Genomic DNA, 18,231 nt, shown 5'->3' with positions numbered 1-18,231 from the left:
TTCAGCAAACCAAGTACAACATACAACATCTCCTAATATTATTTAGTCTAAATTGATGAAATTAGTTACTTATTACCAGTGCTCTTTTAATCTCGGAGTACTACTGAAACAAAACATACAAAATCTTATTCTAAATACAATGGACAGTTGAGAGTTGGAGAAGTTTATTTGGTATAATCTTTTATCAAGGACAATCGTTCTTTAAACCGAGATTGTAATTTTCTGCTATCTTTGATTTAGATAAAAGGCTTGGTACCTCTCAAGCCCTTGAATGCTGTTCTCCGATTGTTATAATGTTCATACAAAGCCTTAAATGGCTACAAATGCTAGTGGTTGTGAATCTAAATTTAAAATAAAAAAAATCTAGCAGCAATGGCAGTGAATTTCACAAGCTGGCTGTATGCTTAGCAAACAAATATTTCCTATTGGGGTTCTGCATTTGTTGCTTTTCAGTTTAGAAGTCTATTCTTGTTCTTGTATTACAGTATGCGATAAGGAGAGGATCAGTATATATTCTTCTTTTATCTAGAGCTGCAATACCACTTTATAAAATACTTTTTGTTAAATGGAACTTCTGCTGTTGCTGGAGTTGAAATCATGATGTGTGAGAATTTCCTCTAAATTATCTTTTTTAGTGAATTTTATGAACCTGATGCATTGATGATGGAGGAGGAAGGAGCAGTGATTGTAGGTTTGCTGGTTGGACTGAATGTTCTTGATGCGAACCTTTGTTTGAAAGGAGAAGATTTGGATTCCCAGGTGAAAACTAGGTTTTAAAATAAAAAACTAATCTCAAAAGACTCTTAAGCACATGCATAAGTACTTCGCTGAATTGGGGCTGTAATTTGCAAACCTGGTTCGCTATGTGGGTTAATGCTGTCTGAAGCATTATGTCACAAGCAGACATTTGAAGACTTTTTATGAGAAATGGAGCACACAGACAATAAATGAAAGCTAATTATTTAAATATATGCTTTTGTGAAAAGTAGTCTGGCATTTTTAATAGTTCTGTACCTACTGTCCCTGTGTTGCCTTTAATAGAAGTTACAGTAGTTTGATTTGTTTTATTTACAGTCAGCAAATTAATCCAATTTAATATTTAGGTTTTTTTTAATTACTCTCAGCTTGAGTTCATATCTTGCTTTCAGGCCAAAGAGAAGTTTGTTAGAGTCTAATATGACTTTATGTAAATCCATCTGAATGCTAATTATAGTTGGGTTACTGATACTATTGTATAGGTTGGTGATGCAATAAAAATTAAAAACCTCTGACTTCATCTGACCAGGGGCTACTGATAAATACAAGACCTATATGGAATTATTACAGACAAATCAAGAATTAAGTTCATTGGAAATTGTTACAGAGCACAATACTGAAATTCACAAAACACACCAGATAACTTACCTCTTACTGAAGATGATACCAAACGTATATTGAAAATTCAAGTGCTAAAACCTTTTTCAGCACGATTTCAGAAAGTGTGATTAAGACTTGCTGGCTGCCATATATCAGTTTGTCATGCTTTCTGAATCACTACTGGAAACTGTTGCCCTATCTATGCAGCACTTAAATACGTTTTCAGTAACTATTCAAGGGAATCATTGCTGAAAGTAATTTTCAGCAATATTCAATTTCCTAGCATAAACAAGGATAGATTCATTGTATCCAATGAATTTTGTTCAGTTTTCATTTTGATCTCTTTTAAATAAAAAGGCAAACTTCTTTTGCTTCAGAGGATAAGAATTGGATTTCTAAACTTAAACATTAAATGGGTAAAAAGTAAACGAAACTTAGATAATGGTAGTAACTACTGCTTGAAAGACTTTAACTTTCATTGTAACACTGTGTAACTTTTAAAAATTGTTTTTAACAGGTTGGAGTGATTGATTTTTCCTTGTACCTTAAGGATATACAGAACAGTGATGATAGCAAACAGTATGTATGATGAACTATCTTAATTACTCTTTCTACAGAAAACTCAGAATATTAAACTGTCAAATGTTAGTACTCCCCTGGAGTGCACCACTGTTGAACTCTGATCCAGTTAGAGATGTCTCCATGTCCTGAGCTTGGGCCCCCGTGGTCCTCAAACTAGCGTGATCTGAGTTTGCAGAGATTCAGTGCATTAAATTCCTTGAAAAGGGATTGTTGACTCTTTTCATGGGATGGATATATAGGGTGTGGCTTCCCCTGGTCTTTGTGGGTGGGTGAAGGGCATACAAAGGAAGTGGTCTACTACTTTCTGTTTACAGGGTTACTGTAGCCATGTTGGTCCCAGGTTATGCAAGAGGTACAGTTGGGGAGATATTTTATTGGACCAACTTTTTTTGGTCAAGATGACAAGCTTTTGAGCTCCACAGACCTGAAAAAGAATTCTGTGGAGCTTTAAAGCTTGTTTCTTTCACCAGTAGAAGTTGGTCCAATAAAAGATTTTTACCACTTAATTTATGGTAAAGCAGCACCATAACTATTGTAAGTAAAATATTGGTGGAAGAAATATCTTTCTATGTTTGTAGGCTGTTTACTTCACTTTGTATTGTCATTTTCCCCCTGCTCTGCATGGGTCTTTCCACACTGGTGAACAGAGGAGACACATTTACAAAAAGAGAAAAAGGTCCATATAAAACCATAAAAATAGTCTAAGTGCACTCAGGGCATGTGCTGCATTTGTAGCCACTGTATTGAAACTGACTAGATTTTAAGTTGACAGTGTCATCTAGCAACTGCTATGACTTTGTATCTTTATAATGAGTCCTTCCTTTGTTTTCCCTTTTGCCCCTTAGAAATATCAAATGCAGTTGGTTGCTGTGCCCAAAATATCTATTTTTACTTCCTGTCACAGGGTCAGTGCTGACTCTCCCACTTTTGTGCCTGCACCCTGTGTTTAGGCTGGTATAATTAAAGAGCCTTCCACGCCTTCCTTTGCTGGATCACCCAAGTGTCTTTCTTTACAGTGCTTGTGCAGTTCCCAGATCCCCCAACAGTTAGTGCCCCACAGACCCTCCCCAGGGTCTCCTGGCCCTTGAGGCTTCCTTGTTGGTAAGGAGACAGATTCTGCCCTCCTGTCTCCTCCCAGGCTAGTCTCCTCACTGAGGTTTGCCCAGGGCTTTTATAGCCCTCTCCTGCTCCAGCCCTGCTGTCGCTACTTAGCTCAGCATATTCCTCTGAGCCAGCCCTCATTAGGGCTTGCAGATGGGCTCCCTGCTGAGTACCTGCATCTCTACACCTGGCCTCCTGGCCAGAGAGCAGGCTGCAGCCAGCGTTTTGGCAGTGCTTTAAAGGGGGTTTTACCCCTGGCCTGCCACACCTCCCTTAATATTTCCTAAGATTTAAACTGAAGTTTGCTGCCTTGTCCGTTACAGTTTTAGTTATAACAACATCATCTGTTACACATGTAGATACTCTACCCCTTTGTTTACTTTTCTGACTTTCTCCAGTATGTCAGGTTAACTGAAATCTCTCATTGTCACAGGGGACCCTTTTAGCATCAGCATCTCTGTTTGCCCTATAGAGCATCCTTACTTGGTCTGTATGTGTGTTTGGTACCCAACTCCTATCCTTTTTTTTTAATTTCTGGTGGCATTCTGTTTCCATGCCCTTGTGCGGGTTTTATTCTTTTTTATTTCCCCTCTTCCTTTATCCTTGCTCATATTTTTTTGTCTTATAGTGTTGCTACTTTGCCTCTTCAAACGTCTGTCTTTCATCTGTAGTATGACATTGTTTATCTTAAGTGGACTGACAAAGTAATTTTAAAGTCTTGTATGAAGATTGTCAACTTGACATTTCTCTTATTCAACAATGTGGGAAGGGCATGGTGATCCATGTCTAGTACAGATTAACACTTCAAAATGAATACCCCCATTTACATTTCTTAATGTTTAAAAATTAGAGATCCAGGGATTAATGCTGTGCTTGACCAGAAGCATTATGTGGAAGAACTTAACCGTCATCTAAGGTAAGATCTGTTTGTTTGAATGCGCAAACATTCATTTCTCTGTGCCCTGCCTCTACCTTTTTGTAGAATTTGCTCACAAATTCATACACTAAATGATGATTCTTTTTCACAGTATGTGATTTCCAAAGGAAGCCATTTCTCATCAGTTGCATAATCTCTTTTCTCCCCCCTCCCCCTTTCTGCTTTGGATACTTAAAACATCAGAGCAAGTCTTTCAGTTCTGTGGTTAACACTCCCCAGTCTCAAAATAAAAGCAACAGAAATTGGCCTAGGAGGCTTGAGAGAATTTTTCCTGGGAAAATAACTGTGTAGTATAAGTTGAAGTCTGTTTGTTAAACAAAATATTTTGCCTGTAAGGAGGTGGTACTATTGGTTTATAAAAGCAGTGAACATAATTCACAACTCCATATGGTGAGATTACTAATTATCTTAAAGTTGATGGAATTTCCTGCAAATAGTAATGTTTTAGTAAATATCAGTGTTTTGTTGCAGAATGCCTTTGATGCCTTTAGCTTCCAATTTTGAGATCATGCTAGTGTTTTAATTATATCTTACCTTTTCATGCTCCTTAAAAGAAGAGTTAACATTCAGAATATGAATGCACACTTAATTCAGAAATATAGTCCTCTTCAATTTTAGAAAGTTTCAAGTTACTGATGTGTAATGTTAAGAAAAGGAACCTTATTCTGTTTGGTCACTTGTACAAAAAAAACTCCTAAGTATTTCCTAAAATTTTGTGTTCAGAAAATGTAACTACTGCAAAAGTGTGGAGTCAAAATTATTTATCATATTCCATTTCTAAATATATCGTAGCACTCATTATAATCTTAGCAGTGATTTTAAATTAAAATGCATAGAGGAAGCATCCAAGACTGGATTTGTGTAACTAATGCAACTTTGGTGGAAAGTCCTAGAGAAGTACTAATCATTATGCTGTCAACACTCCTCCTAAAAATTTAACTTCATTTTGTATCCAGTGTGAGTTCTTGGATGACTAGATGTGTTTAAAACATTAACTAGAAAAAGAAGTTGGTGTGCTTTATAGATATTTTTAGGCATATTTGCTTACCCTATTGTTAAAAATCTGTAACCTGCAATATGTATGTTTTTATTTATAACTTTATTAGAATGTTTAGTACATTTTTTTCTTATTTTAGCTTTGACTAAACACTAAAGGAATATTTCAATAGTTTATTTTGTAACTGTGCCCCTTGCTTCAAATGTGTTCATTTTTGTTTTTTAGCATGACTAGCTTACAGTTGTTTAAACAACACAAATTCTTATCTGATCCAACCACACCTACACCAGTACTTAGTCATTTATCTGCACCCTGTGTTGTTTATGAACAACTTCAGTGACTAAGCAAAATAAGCATTGATGTCAGTCATTCCTAAAATGGAATTTAATCTAAATAACATTGCAGAACATATTCAAGTCTCTTAGCCAGTGTGTTGGCTCTTTCCTGAAAGACTTCACATAAACAGACCACAGCAAACCTAAAGATTTTATTCCAGTCTAAAATGGCAACTGACTTTTTTTTGCAAAAGAAATCTAATTACTGTTGTTGATGTTAGAAATAAATTGTACAATAAGTGAGAATACATGTAGGAATGTGAACTATCCTCCATGGATACGCTGGAGAGGAAATCCAGTTGTTTCTCTGAATTTTAACTATGCAGCTCTTCAAAATCAGCTGAGAAGTATTAAACTTTTGTGACTAAACCAAGGATTACAAACTAACCTTGGGATTCTGTCAGCGGTTGAACTCTGACAAATAATTCTGTTATCAGACTTATTTTCAGGCAGGGCAATAATCCATGATCCAGGAAGTCTATGGGAGAAAGCAGAATGATACTACTCATGCTTTTAAAACTAGTCTGCTTTTGAGTGCTTTGCTGGATTGGCTCCACAGAGGATAGCCCTAAATTCGTTTTCTGGGTACATAACCGGTTCCCACTGGAGATCTCTAACATAATTAAAAGTTAATTATTTGTTTTCTGTTGCAACTTGTAGTAATCCCTCTTTAGATAATGAGATTACCGTTATATCAATATTGGTCTATTCAGAGTGTGTACTTTTTCTGCTTGGTATTCCATTATCTACTGATTACTATGGATAAATCTGTGACTGTAGCCTCAGTTACTAAATTACATAGTACTAGTTTTATTTAGCTCTTTAATGGTGTTGATTTTGTGTTACCAGATAATTTGGATTTTTGACATAATATTGTATGTGGTGCCATTTTTTATGGGTTGTGAACTGGAAAAGTACCAAAGCAGATATTACAATGTACTAATGTAAGGCATAAAAGGTCTTAAATATTTAAAATAGCAGAAAAGGCACTTGGAAAACAACTTAGGTTTTGTAGGGCTTTTATGATTCTTTACAAACTCAAACCCAATCCTGGGCCATGTTCCTGGCACCTTTTCACACTCTAGATACATAAAGAGCTGGAATCCAGGTAGATCTGCAGCAGAGCATTCAAGGCCACCATCATTCAGAGCACACATCTCAGAAGTGGGCCTCAGAAATGAAAGCAGTATGCTAATTGTGAAGACATACGTTTGGAAAAATCAATTAAGATAATTTTTTTCTTTTCACTCTGCACCTTGTGAAAGAAGTAGTTGGCTCACCTAGGGGTTCTGTACCAGCTTGAATTTTTGCCTTTTCATCTGCTAGTTGCTGTTTCTAAGAGACTGTTACAAAGATATAATTGTGAGGATTAATAAAAGCTGAACATGTCATTCTTTTTATTTAAAGCCAAATATAAATCTTTTGCCACAGTTGCACAGTTGGTGATCTCCAGAGCAAGATAGATTGTTTAGAAAAGACCAATTCAAAACTCCAGGAAGAGGTTTGTGGCTAATTTTACCTTTTTAAAATACAAATGTGCTATACAGTCAACAGAGTTTAATTGTTACATCCTTAAAAAGGAATGGGGAGTTTAGCTATTTTATTTCAGTTGGGCCAGGATTTCACCCCAAATCTGGAGTGAGTTTCATGCTTGTGAAATGTGGGGACAAATAGGACTGGCTTGAGTCAGAACACTGTGAAAGCTTTTCCACATACCATACCATGGTGATAAATGTGGTATAAAGCCCTAGAAAGTTTTGGTTGTTAGATGTGATGTTGGCAGAAGAATCCCAGTTATACTGGTGATTTCAAGATGTCTGCAGACTCTGATCTGTCTGATCAAGTGTTTTTTATAAAGTGTGTTTTTCCTGAACAAAACAAATCCAAACTTGCCTAATGAGGAGGCATTAAATACCTCATCCCACTTCCTCCTTAAAATGTTCACCTCCTTAATTATGCCAACAGGACGTACATCTATCCCCAGCACGTGCTCACATTTCCCATCTTAGGGTATGGCTACACTCAAAACTCCAAAGCGCTGCTGCGGGAGTACTCCCACGCAGCGCTTTGAAGTGTGAGTGTGGTCGCAGCGCCAGCGCTGGGAGAGAGCTCTCCCAGCGCTGCAGGTACTCCACCTCTCCGTGGGGATTAGCTTGCAGCGCTGGGAGCCACGCTCCCAGTGTTGGGGCACTGTTTACACTGGCACTTTGCAGCACTGTAACTTGCTGCGCTCAGGGGGGTTGTTGTTGTTTTTTTCCCACCCCTGAGCAAGAAAGTTGCAGCGCTGTAAAGCGCCAGTGTAGCCAAGGCCTAAGAGAGAAGAAAGACTAAAGCAAAAAATGAAACTGTGAATAGGAAAAAAAGTTGTAAGGAGGAGTCACATTTTGGCTTCCCAGCCCCCCCCCCAAAAAAAAAAAAAAAATTGCAGATAAGAATAGGAGTCCCATCCTACTACAGTACTCCACCTATACAGATTATTTTAGATTATCTGAGTGGATTTTACACTTCTCCCGGCATTCTGTAAAGTCAAGCCTCTACCCCTGCTGTAGATGTCATTCCGTGACAACACTGTCATCCACTCAAAGCATGTTGGATCTAACCTTCAGTGTGCGTTATATCTCATTTTTGAGCATCCTAAAGTCAATTATGTTGACAAAACACATGATAGTCCCAACCTTGCACATCCCAAAGCTATCTATGATAAAACAATGCAGCTCACATATGATCTATGCCAGAATTCGAACTGGTATTTCAAGGTGAGAGGCAAATGTGTAACTCACCAAATTAAATAGCTCCATAATTAATATTTTAAAGAGTAGCCGTGACTATTTTTTTACTTTGCTGCATTATGAAACATATGGTACTAAGACTTATTTCTAGCCATATTCTAAGTGGTATGCTTAAATCTCATTCAGATGCTGCATGCTTGTCTGTGTTTAATCACTAGTGTCTTATTTTTTTCTCTAACCAGCTTGCAGCAGCAACGGATCGTATCGGTTCACTTCAGGAAGAACAGCAACAGTTAAAACATCAAAATGAATTAATTCGTGAGCGGAGTGAAAAGAGTGTAGAGGTTAGACACCCAGTTCAAGAATATGGGAAATATTGAAGATAGGCTGTCCTCTGATCCATTAGCTTCAGTATTATAAAACAATTTGAATGCCAACCTTGTTTGTATATAGATATGGGTATTGAACATGTTCCTTCTGTTTAAAATTTGCTTCTCATATAATACACATTTTTAAAAAATAAAATTAGTATCATAATGTACAATGTAATGAAACCATATCTGTTCAGATGTAGGCTGCAAATGTTTTTTTTTAAAAAGGGGTGAAGTATCTTCAAAAGCACTGGACGTTTAAAAACCTCAGTACTAATATTTATTAAAATGAATTCTCAAAAATATGACCATCTGATTAGATGTAAGGTCAATTCTGTGCAATCACAGGAAATTACTTTATATTAAAAGAATGAATAGAAATATGTTATTTTATGTCCTATAATCAAATTATAAGCAAACTTCAAAAACAAATTTTCCTAATGTTTCATGTAGGTAACAATACAGGATACAAAAATAGAACTGGATACCTATAAACAGTCACGCCAAGGTCTGGATGAAATGTACAGTGATGTCTGGAAGCAGTTGAAAGAGGAAAAAAAAATTAGGATGGTGAGGATACTACATGGGAGAGGGTGAAATGAAAGATTGTGGGTTTTTGTCTTTATTTTTAGTGCTATATCACAAGCATGTAATATGAAAATGTTGTGGATTGCTTGAATCCAAGGTCCTTGCTGCACAGTGGATTTTCAAGCATCTTTCTCACAATAGCTTAAACAGATGGACAGCAACAGTCCATAAAGAAAACAAAACAGAGCTCATAGAAAGTGAAGAATGAAATCCTCCTCTTGTTTGCTAGACTGTTGAAATGAATACTGTATTTTTAACATTTATTTTTAAATTATCAACACAAAAAAGCAACTTTTTTTTTCTTTGCAGTCATGCATTGTTGTGACTTACAACAGTCAGCTCTCAGGTGGAGCATTCTCTCAGCAGTTATGGACTGGCTGGATTAAGACCCCTTTGCTTCATTTCAGACTTTCAGCTCCTGTAGCCAGTCCCTACCTGGAAAGAAATTCCCAGAATGGAGAAGACTGACTTAGACATTCAGTCCTACTGTCTAGAGCAGAACGGCAAATGAAATAAAGTAGCAGAATGCTGAGAGTTAGAATATACTGTGTGCTGCTCTCCTTCTTACCAACTTACTCCTATTGTGTTATTTGGGCTGTTTGTCTCATTACATATAAAATAAAATAACATTATTCCTTAGACATAATATGCAGACAAGTGTTATGTAGGTTTAGCACGTAAGAAGTTTCTTACACATGATGCATGTCCTATATAGCAATAACTAGGAAATGTCCTTCTAAGGAACTAGAGAGAGAATTGGAGCTGCAGATTGGAATGAAAACAGAAATGGAAATTGCCATGAAACTTCTGGAAAAAGATACTCATGAAAAACAGGACACTTTGGTTGCTCTTCGCCAACAGCTGGAAGAAGTTAAAGCGATTAATTTGCAAATGTTTCACAAATCCCAGGTAAATATATCCGATTTGTAGATGGAGAGAAGTAAAAAATGTCTTGCTGCTTGGTAATCATACATGTTTTCCTTGTTGCAAGTATACAGTTATCTTTGTTGCAAACTCTCATGTATGTTGTATCAGTGTGTTGGATAGTCTTACTATTCAATAGTCCTTCCATAACACCTATCTTTAACCTTTCCTTTCACAGCTTTCTTTTACCAGATATCATGAGTCTTTATTGTAGATTGTGTAGACTTTGTTGTAAATTATTATATAAATTCCTTTTTGGAATACCATTTGATACCCTCAAGGGAATGCACTAAAATAATCAGTTTCTTGTTGTGCAGAGGGAGAATAAGGTCCCAGGAGTCTTAACTATTGGTCCTCTGTTCAAGCCAGTAGACTACTTAAGTTCAGTTCATTGGAGCAGATGGGGCTATAAGATCAAACTGGTCATGGAAGTTATTTGCCTTCTTCAGGGTGGAAAAATAGAATCCCCCTAGGTTCTGTTCCCTACTCTCTCTCTGACTTCCTATCCTCAAATGGATATAATACTGATCTATCTCAAGAGTATTATGAATATTCCTTTATGTCTGTAAAGCAATTGAAAACATTAAGATGAAAGGTGCTATAGAAGTGTAAGTTAGCCAACAAAAACTTGCAGGCGCAAATGAATATTTGCGCACATAGTCTAATAACCGTAAGCTTTATTTCCACTAGTGAGGTACTTTTTTAGTTTGTTCATCTGTTCATTTAATTTTTAATTGTACCTAGGCTTTCACCACTCTGTGTCTCTTCATATAATATACTCTTACTTCCAATGCTACATATGCATCTTCCTGTTCTGGTCTGACATTTGCCCTCTCTCAGCTTCTATATATGCATCTTCACTTCCTCTTTCTTTAAGCACAGTCACTGATCTCTTTAACTTATCCTCCATGTTCATCCAACCTGATCACTTCATTTCCTCTGAGTGTTTATTTCTAAAAAGAGAAGCTTTTGGTTGTGCTGAATTTTTACTTACATGGAAGCAGGTGCTGGTCTTTTATCTTATTTTGAAATACCATGGTCCAATTAATAGCTCTTATGCCTTTTCTCATCCTGCCCAAGTAGCCCTTTAAAAATTGTGTGGTGCTTGTGTTTTTTCACTTCTCCCTTAACACAGATTTGAGAGATGGTATGTGACTGTTGGCTCCCAAAGGAGAAACGGGGGTGTTCCTTTTTCACTTTTTAACTTCTTCAGTACTATTCCAGCTGGTGATATAACTAAAATCAAATACTGACTCAAGACCCTTGAATCAGTCATATCCTTTCCTTTTCTTAAGTCTTTTTTTTTTTTTAAGGTATGCCAACGGTAGTTATATATCCCTTTAATTCTCCTTATCTCCTAATATATTCCTTTAACTACTGTCCTCTTCCTTTCCTCGCAACCTCTAATGTTCTCAATCCTCCATTATCTCCTCTGCCTTCAGTTGCCTGATCTCAAGAACCCCTCCTATGCCAGCTCCCTGACCTTTGCTTTCCCATTACTCCGTCTAGTACACCTCTACCCTGATATAACGCGGCCCGATATAACATGAATTCAGATATAATGCAGTAAAGCAGCGCTCCGGGAGGGGGCAGGGCTATGCACTCTGGTGGGTCAAAGCAAGTTCGATATAACATGGTTTCACCTATAACGTGGTAAGTTTTGGCTCCCAAGGACAGCGTTATATCGGGGTAGAGGTGAACATCAGAAGAGAGAACACCATTTAATACATCTTGCCCTTCTCAGTTTTCTTCTTACTGCATCGAATTCTTCAAAATATCATTGATTTTCTTTCTCGAGCCCTAAACGTTGGCTCTAAACCTTATTATTTTGGTTATACTTCGGAATATTAAAGAATTTATGTGAAATTGTCTGTTCATATTTCTTCTTGCAGAATTCAGAGAGCTCACTGCAACAGAAAAAAGAAACAATATCCTCTTTTGAAGGAAAAACAAATCAGATGATGTCTACTATGAAACAAATGGAGGAGAGGTGATATTTACAAACTCTTAAAGGCGATGCTGGAAAAAGAATATTGCATGAACCTCTAATATTCTTATATATTTTAGAAGCCTCGGTAGTACCTGCATAGTTAAGACTTGGTTGAGCTTTTCAATGGAAACAAGACTAAGATCCCTCCATTTCACACTTCAAGTGGCTGAATTTAGTCTCCACGTTTACCACAGTTAACATTCATGTGATCCTTAGAATTTTCTGTTCTGCCTATTTCATAAAATACTTGGTAACTCTTCCAGACAACACTATTAAAATCACCCTGTCTTGAAGTGTAGCCATCAATGTATTACTTTCTTTTGCCTTCAGATACACACAGCTTGAACTCCAAACTTCAGGCACTTCCACATGATCACCATATACTAGAAATATAAATATCTGTATATAGAAATATATAAAACTTAATCAGTTACTCTCCTTATTTGGCGTAACCATACATTAAGAGAAGCTGTGACAGGTTGGAAACTATCCACTGCATACATCTGTTCTCATAGGCTGCCTCCCTGGCCCAGCTTCGCAGCCCCCCTCCCTAGCTCCAGTCTTTGCAACGATCCCCAGACAGTCTGTGACCGGGGCCACAACAGAGGCAGCACTGAATGAGACCATTCTGATGGACCTGAGCAGGGGGCAGGGAAACTACATGATCGGGACAAGTGTGATGGGGGTTCCCCGTGGCTGCCCCAACACACATCCACTTTTCCCCATGTTGCAGAGTACTGACTGCTAAATTTTGCCCCTCCACTCCCTCCTCCCCCAACCCTGCACAGCCTCCAAGTATCCACACTACACCCTCATCTCCTGTACAGATCCAGGCTCACTCTCTGACCTCCCCTTTGTGTACATTTTCTCTTTCTGCCCCCTCCACCCTCATACATACAGATCTGGCCCACACCACAACAATTACTGCATGTGTAAATGGATTCTCTGTATGCTGAGTTAAGGCATACATCCTATGTGGCTGACTTAGGGCTTCCACAGAAACTGTTGCTTTTTAAATGTCCTATTGCTGTACATTCAGATTCTCAGTTCTACCACTGTAGAAAAATGGGTGCAATAGAATTTTTTTAAAGGACAGAGTTGTGCACACGTAAGTAATATTTTTGTGCATTGACTATAATAAATGCATTCCATGCCTTATTTTGCTTTAGGTTGCAGCATGCAGAACAGGCTAGGCAGGTGGCAGAAGGAAAAAATAACAAGATGAAGCAAGAGTTTGGTGGCAGAATTGAGACTCTGCAGCAACAACTCTCCCAGGTGGACAATCAATGGTACTTTTTTTACTTCTATAATACTTAATATAAAGATTAAAAAAAAATTTTTTTTGTTTTTAAGATTTGTTTCTTCTCTATTAGTGCTAAAGAGTGATAAATAACTAGTTCTTTATGGATGGTAAATTCTTTGCAGCTGTTAACTTTATGTATGTACGCAGGTAAGAGGGTGAGTGGATGCTTTATTAAGAGAAGAAAATCTTGCATGCTTTGCCTTTTAATAATAAGGTTATGCATGATTAACTTATTTAGCATCAGGGTGTGTGCTAGGTCCTCTGCAGACATAAAATTAGACCCAAAAGGCTTACAGTCTTAATGGAAAACATTCAGACAAGCAAAAGAATTCACTGTGACATGTTGATTTATGGGACACTGTCTTGCTCCTCCCCAGGACACATCCTGTTCTCAAACCTGGTCTGATTCACTTTTAGAGTCAGTGCTCAAATAGAGAAACAATCTCTTGCTGCATTAAAAGGGTCTGGAATTTAATACCAAATGCATCTCCCACTGTGCTACTGATTCTTATCAAAGTCTTTCCAGGATTTCACTGATGGGGCTATGTACATGTGCATGTGCTCTCAGTTGTAATGTTTTGTATGTTCAGTTATTTATACATAAGCAGTCAAATACACACCTAACTGAATAAAAACTCCACAACCCCTGAAACCCACTGTCTTGGCTGCTCCTTCCTTGCTTTGACCAAAGGAAAAGATTGTTTTTAATAGAATTATTGATCTCTGCACTGCTAAAACAGGTCACTCCCCCTTCCCAGGGCAATGTTTCCAGTTTTGCCCTGGATTGCATAAGTGTTCCTGTCCTTCCTTTTTCCTAAAATTCTTTATAAAAACAGCCTCTGTTACAACCAAAGCTATTTTTAACAGCTCAATTCTGGAGAAGGAGTTAAAATCTGAAAAAGAACAGAGACAAACTTTGCAACGAGAGCTGCATCAGGAGAAGGATACTACTAGTCTGCTAAAAACAGAACTGCAACAAATGGAAGGGTTGAAAAAGGTAAGCATGTTGGGAGCATGGTGAGTGGTTAGCATGGAAAGTCAACAGAAGCTATGCAAGTATTTCCCACCTTTGCTTCAATAGTTAATTTCTATAGACTTCCCCGATTGCCCACTTGTAAAAGTGGTTACAAGAAAATGGCCAACAATTCAACTAAATGTGTGCTAGAAAATGTAAATTGGAGGAGCTTGGGGTCAGCATATTATAAAAGAAAGGTGAATTGATATTCTAAACAAAGGTTTAAATGGTGTCTATTTCAAACTAAAATGAGTGGACTAATTCTACAAGTTTTCAAATCCTCTATGCTTCTTAAAATCATTTTCTGCAAATCCTCATTCTTTACATTAAAATTACTCTTACACTTGCAGCAACCCACTCCCTGGCGTGCATTTGGCATTTGTTGTATTTATTTTAAGTGCTGGAGGAGCAAAGCGTACGTTAATAAGATTTGTAAGCCCCTTGGGGCAAGGACAGTGTTTTGTTCTGTGTTTGTTTGTGCAGCACCTAACACAATGGGGTCCTGGTGTATAACTATGGCTCTTAGCTGCTAAGGCAATATAAAAAATAAAGAGGTGCGTGCACTGCATATTCACTGAATAATACTTGCACCATTGGCCAACTGGTTGGTTTATGCCACATATGCAAGTTTACTCTCACAGAGATGGCAAAGACCTGAAAAAAACTCTTCACCACCTTTGTATTTGCATAATCAGTTTAAAAACTTGCCCATGATACATAAAGTGCCTACCATTTAGATCTGAACAGGTTATTAACATAAACATAGTAAAAGCAAGATCCTAAAGTCCAAGAATAAGTATCTAGCTTTGTACAGAAGTTAATGTATCATAAATTCCTCCGTATGTTGGGTTGATTTGTTTAGGACACACTTTTATATAAGGTCAGGTGTTTGGGGGGCTTTTTGGTTTGGTTTTTTTTAACTGCAAAAAACCCTGTAATTCATACTGTGGTGAAGATGCTCAGCATTCATGTTCTTGTTCAGAGCATTCAGTGTATTAATTACAGGAACTGCGAAAATTGCAAGATGAGAAGCAGCAGTTAGAGAAGATCTGTGAAGAACAGGAACAAGCTCTACAAGAAATGGGACTACACCTTAGCCAGTAAGTTCCAATAACGTAAGAACTATGTAGATAAATTAGGTTGGATTTTCAAACTATTAACAACATATGCAACAATTAAAGAGCATCCAGTTACATTAAATAAGTGCGAATGTTAGAAAATGAAGGATGAGTATGGAGAAAGTAGATACAAAAGTTTGGGCAATCTGTGCATGTGTGTCTTATCCATTTGCTTCAGTGGTACTATTTACACACAAGGGTTGTGGGATTGGGACTTCCCCCTCCCCTTAGTTCCAGCTAAACTCTGTTGCATTTTTTCTGTAAATAGCCACCTTTTATCTCATGTTAAAATGAGAAGTAATTTCTTAATTTATCTTTTCCAGATCCAAACTGAAGATGGAAGATATTAAGGAAGTAAATAAAGCACTAAAGGTACAGTAAGTTAAATATTGTACATATTTCATTTTAGATGACCTCATACTGCAGGTAACTCCCAAACCACCTTCAGATTCAAATCCTTTCTCCAAGTAATTCATAACTGAATTGATCTTTCTTGCATATGTGATTTTTTTTATTTTAGGGCCATACCTGGCTAAAAGATGATGAAGCAACCCACTGTAAACAATGTGAGAAGGACTTCTCCATTTCAAGAAGAAAGGTAGTGGTGTTCAGTGGAGAACTATGTAGAAAGCCTTTTTTTTTTTTTTTTTAAAGCAATAAATGAAAGAGAATTGTAACTTGGTGGTTGGTGACTTGTGGGAGGTGCACACAGGATCAAGTGACCCTCCAGCAGATGGCCTGGGCGGGGAGAGGAAGGGGCAAGGCCAGAGCCTCTTCCAGCCATGTTGACCAGGATGCTGCCTGGTGCAGCGCAGTGTCCTGGCTGACTAGGAGAGCACCTGGGGCTCAGCTTCTGGGGACAGTGGCCAAATGAGCTGGAGCCCCTCCGGCATGCTCAGTTGGCTCCTATCCCTAGAAGTCAACCTTGGGCAGGGAGCAGGCTGCTGCTGCTTCCTACCCAGGCTTAACTCTGGGGACAGGAGCCAACTCTGAGCATGCTGGGGATGGTGGAGTAGGGCTGCTCTGATTCACTCAGCCACTTTCCCAGAAGCCACGCCAGGGCGGGAAGCAGTCCACTGCTGCTGCAACCAGGCATTCTCCAAGGCAGCTGCTGTGCTGCACCGGGCAGCATCCAGGAGTGGCTCTGGGGCCTGGCTGCTAGGGAGAGCAGCCAAACATGCCAGGGGGAGCTAGTGCAGTGGGAAGACAGTGGCCCCCTTCCCCCAGGTCCAGCAGGTAACATGCCTGCCATTGAGAAACTTGGGTTCAATTCCCATTGTGGTTTCCTTTTCTAACCAGCAAGAACTGGAAGAGCTAAAAGGCAGTTTTTTAGTTCCTGAAAGAATGAATGCCTCCGGATGCATGCCCCCTTCTGTCTAAGCAGCTGTGATGACAGCCTCCAGATTGAATGCTGTATAGTCCTTACGTGGAAGGAAGTGGATCCTTGATGTGGGGAGGGTGGAGGCTCAGGAAACCATGGATGGTGCCAGCAGGAGCTTATCACAATTTGCTAATAGCCTGCTGTAGTTAAAGATTAAACTGTACAGTTTGTGCTTACTCAACCCTAATTATATCTCAAACTGTCTTGTAGCATCACTGTAGAAACTGTGGTGACATCTTTTGCAACACTTGTTCCAGCAATGAACTTGCACTGCCATCCTACCCTAAACCTGTGCGTGTTTGTGATACATGTCACACTTTACTGCTTCAGAGATGTTCGTCTACTGCTTCCTAATGCTTCAGTTGTTTCAAGAGGACCATTCTAAACTTGGAGAAGGAGCCATGAATTTTTTTAAAACTCTGATTTCCAGTATCCCTTGTGCAGAAGAAAACATCTCTTTAGAATTCAACACTTTCCCTTCTAGAACAGGTCAAGTAATAATTTAAAAGACAAAGATATTTATAGGAATTATGAAAGCTAATGTTTTGCCAATATATTTCATAATGAAATCAAGTAGGAGAAATAAAAAATCATATAATTTAAAATGTGCTCACCATGCTGAAACTTTGAAGTGCGAATTCACTTTTCTGAATTTTATAAAAAGCTATTTTCTTTATTTAAAACTTTGTACTTCACATTTGTACATCTGACCTCTTAAAAAATAAATCACCGATTTTTTTTTTCTGCACACTGTAACCTCATGGTTCTAATGACTCACTTTTAATATTCTCCAGATTATATTATGTTGGTTATGTACAGTTTTATAGGTGACCAAAGTAAGCTGAACATGGAAAAACAGTCAACCTTCCACATGTATAAATGAATGTGCCTTCACTATATACTTCAAAGTAAAAATAGCATATAGACTATATTTGTTTCTAAATCACTTATGAATACAATAGTGATTATGCAATAAAGTCTTTGTTAAAGTATGAAAATGAGATATTTAGTCTTAACACTGTTCCATTTTTTTCTTGAAAATAAATAGCAATGAGTAAAATCAAGCATGTAAGATTTTCATTTGGCAAAACAAAATACTACTCCTCGTTTGTAGAGAATATAAAGCAAGAAGACGACACTTTAAAAGTAACTGAGTGTAGTAGAACTGAAGTACTGTGTAGTATGAAAAGCAAAGCAAACTAAGAGCAAAGAAGCAAGAGAATGAATACATAGAAAAAAACATCCTAACATTCTGGGAAAAATCAGCATCTGTTCATAGAAACTGGAAACACCTACACAAAATGCAGCTACCTCCAAAGCACTCTGCATAAAGAATAAGTGAAGAAACTGAAACTTGACACAAAATGTCCTCCATAAGGGGGAAATAGAGAAATTCCAGAAGCAATGACACTGCCCCTAACTTCCGAGCCTGTTCATAGGTTTTAGACTTTAAGGTGAAAAAGGACCATCATGATCATCTAGTCTGACCACCTGCACATTGCAG

At 37.9% G+C, this 18,231-nt stretch overlaps 1 protein-coding gene across 6 annotated transcripts in view; it reads left to right on the top strand.

The window, feature by feature from the left end:
- RUFY1 (RUN and FYVE domain containing 1) overlaps positions 1 to 17,791 on the top strand; it is a 32,045-nt gene extending 14,254 nt beyond the window's left edge. For all 6 annotated transcript variants that reach the window (XM_030573539.1, XM_030573542.1, XM_030573541.1 and 3 more), the window contains exons 5-18: positions 636 to 759; positions 1,874 to 1,935; positions 3,890 to 3,955; positions 6,740 to 6,809; positions 8,280 to 8,381; positions 8,862 to 8,978; positions 9,738 to 9,905; positions 11,813 to 11,910; positions 13,080 to 13,199; positions 14,081 to 14,210; positions 15,234 to 15,328; positions 15,670 to 15,718; positions 15,867 to 15,944; positions 16,938 to 17,791. In XM_030573539.1, coding sequence (XP_030429399.1) covers positions 636 to 759; positions 1,874 to 1,935; positions 3,890 to 3,955; positions 6,740 to 6,809; positions 8,280 to 8,381; positions 8,862 to 8,978; positions 9,738 to 9,905; positions 11,813 to 11,910; positions 13,080 to 13,199; positions 14,081 to 14,210; positions 15,234 to 15,328; positions 15,670 to 15,718; positions 15,867 to 15,944; positions 16,938 to 17,081 — 1,423 coding nt within the window. In that variant the 3' untranslated portion in view covers positions 17,082 to 17,791. The remainder of the gene's footprint in view (positions 1 to 635; positions 760 to 1,873; positions 1,936 to 3,889; positions 3,956 to 6,739; positions 6,810 to 8,279; positions 8,382 to 8,861; positions 8,979 to 9,737; positions 9,906 to 11,812; positions 11,911 to 13,079; positions 13,200 to 14,080; positions 14,211 to 15,233; positions 15,329 to 15,669; positions 15,719 to 15,866; positions 15,945 to 16,937) is intronic.
- The last annotated feature ends 440 nt before the right edge of the window (positions 17,792 to 18,231 follow it).

This window comes from Gopherus evgoodei, chromosome 8, assembly GCF_007399415.2.
Source record: "Gopherus evgoodei ecotype Sinaloan lineage chromosome 8, rGopEvg1_v1.p, whole genome shotgun sequence".
In the NCBI taxonomy this organism is placed as follows: domain Eukaryota; kingdom Metazoa; phylum Chordata; order Testudines; family Testudinidae; genus Gopherus; species Gopherus evgoodei.
The sequence above is the reverse complement of the archived record's forward strand: the minus strand, read 5'-3'. Positions and strand labels throughout refer to the sequence as shown.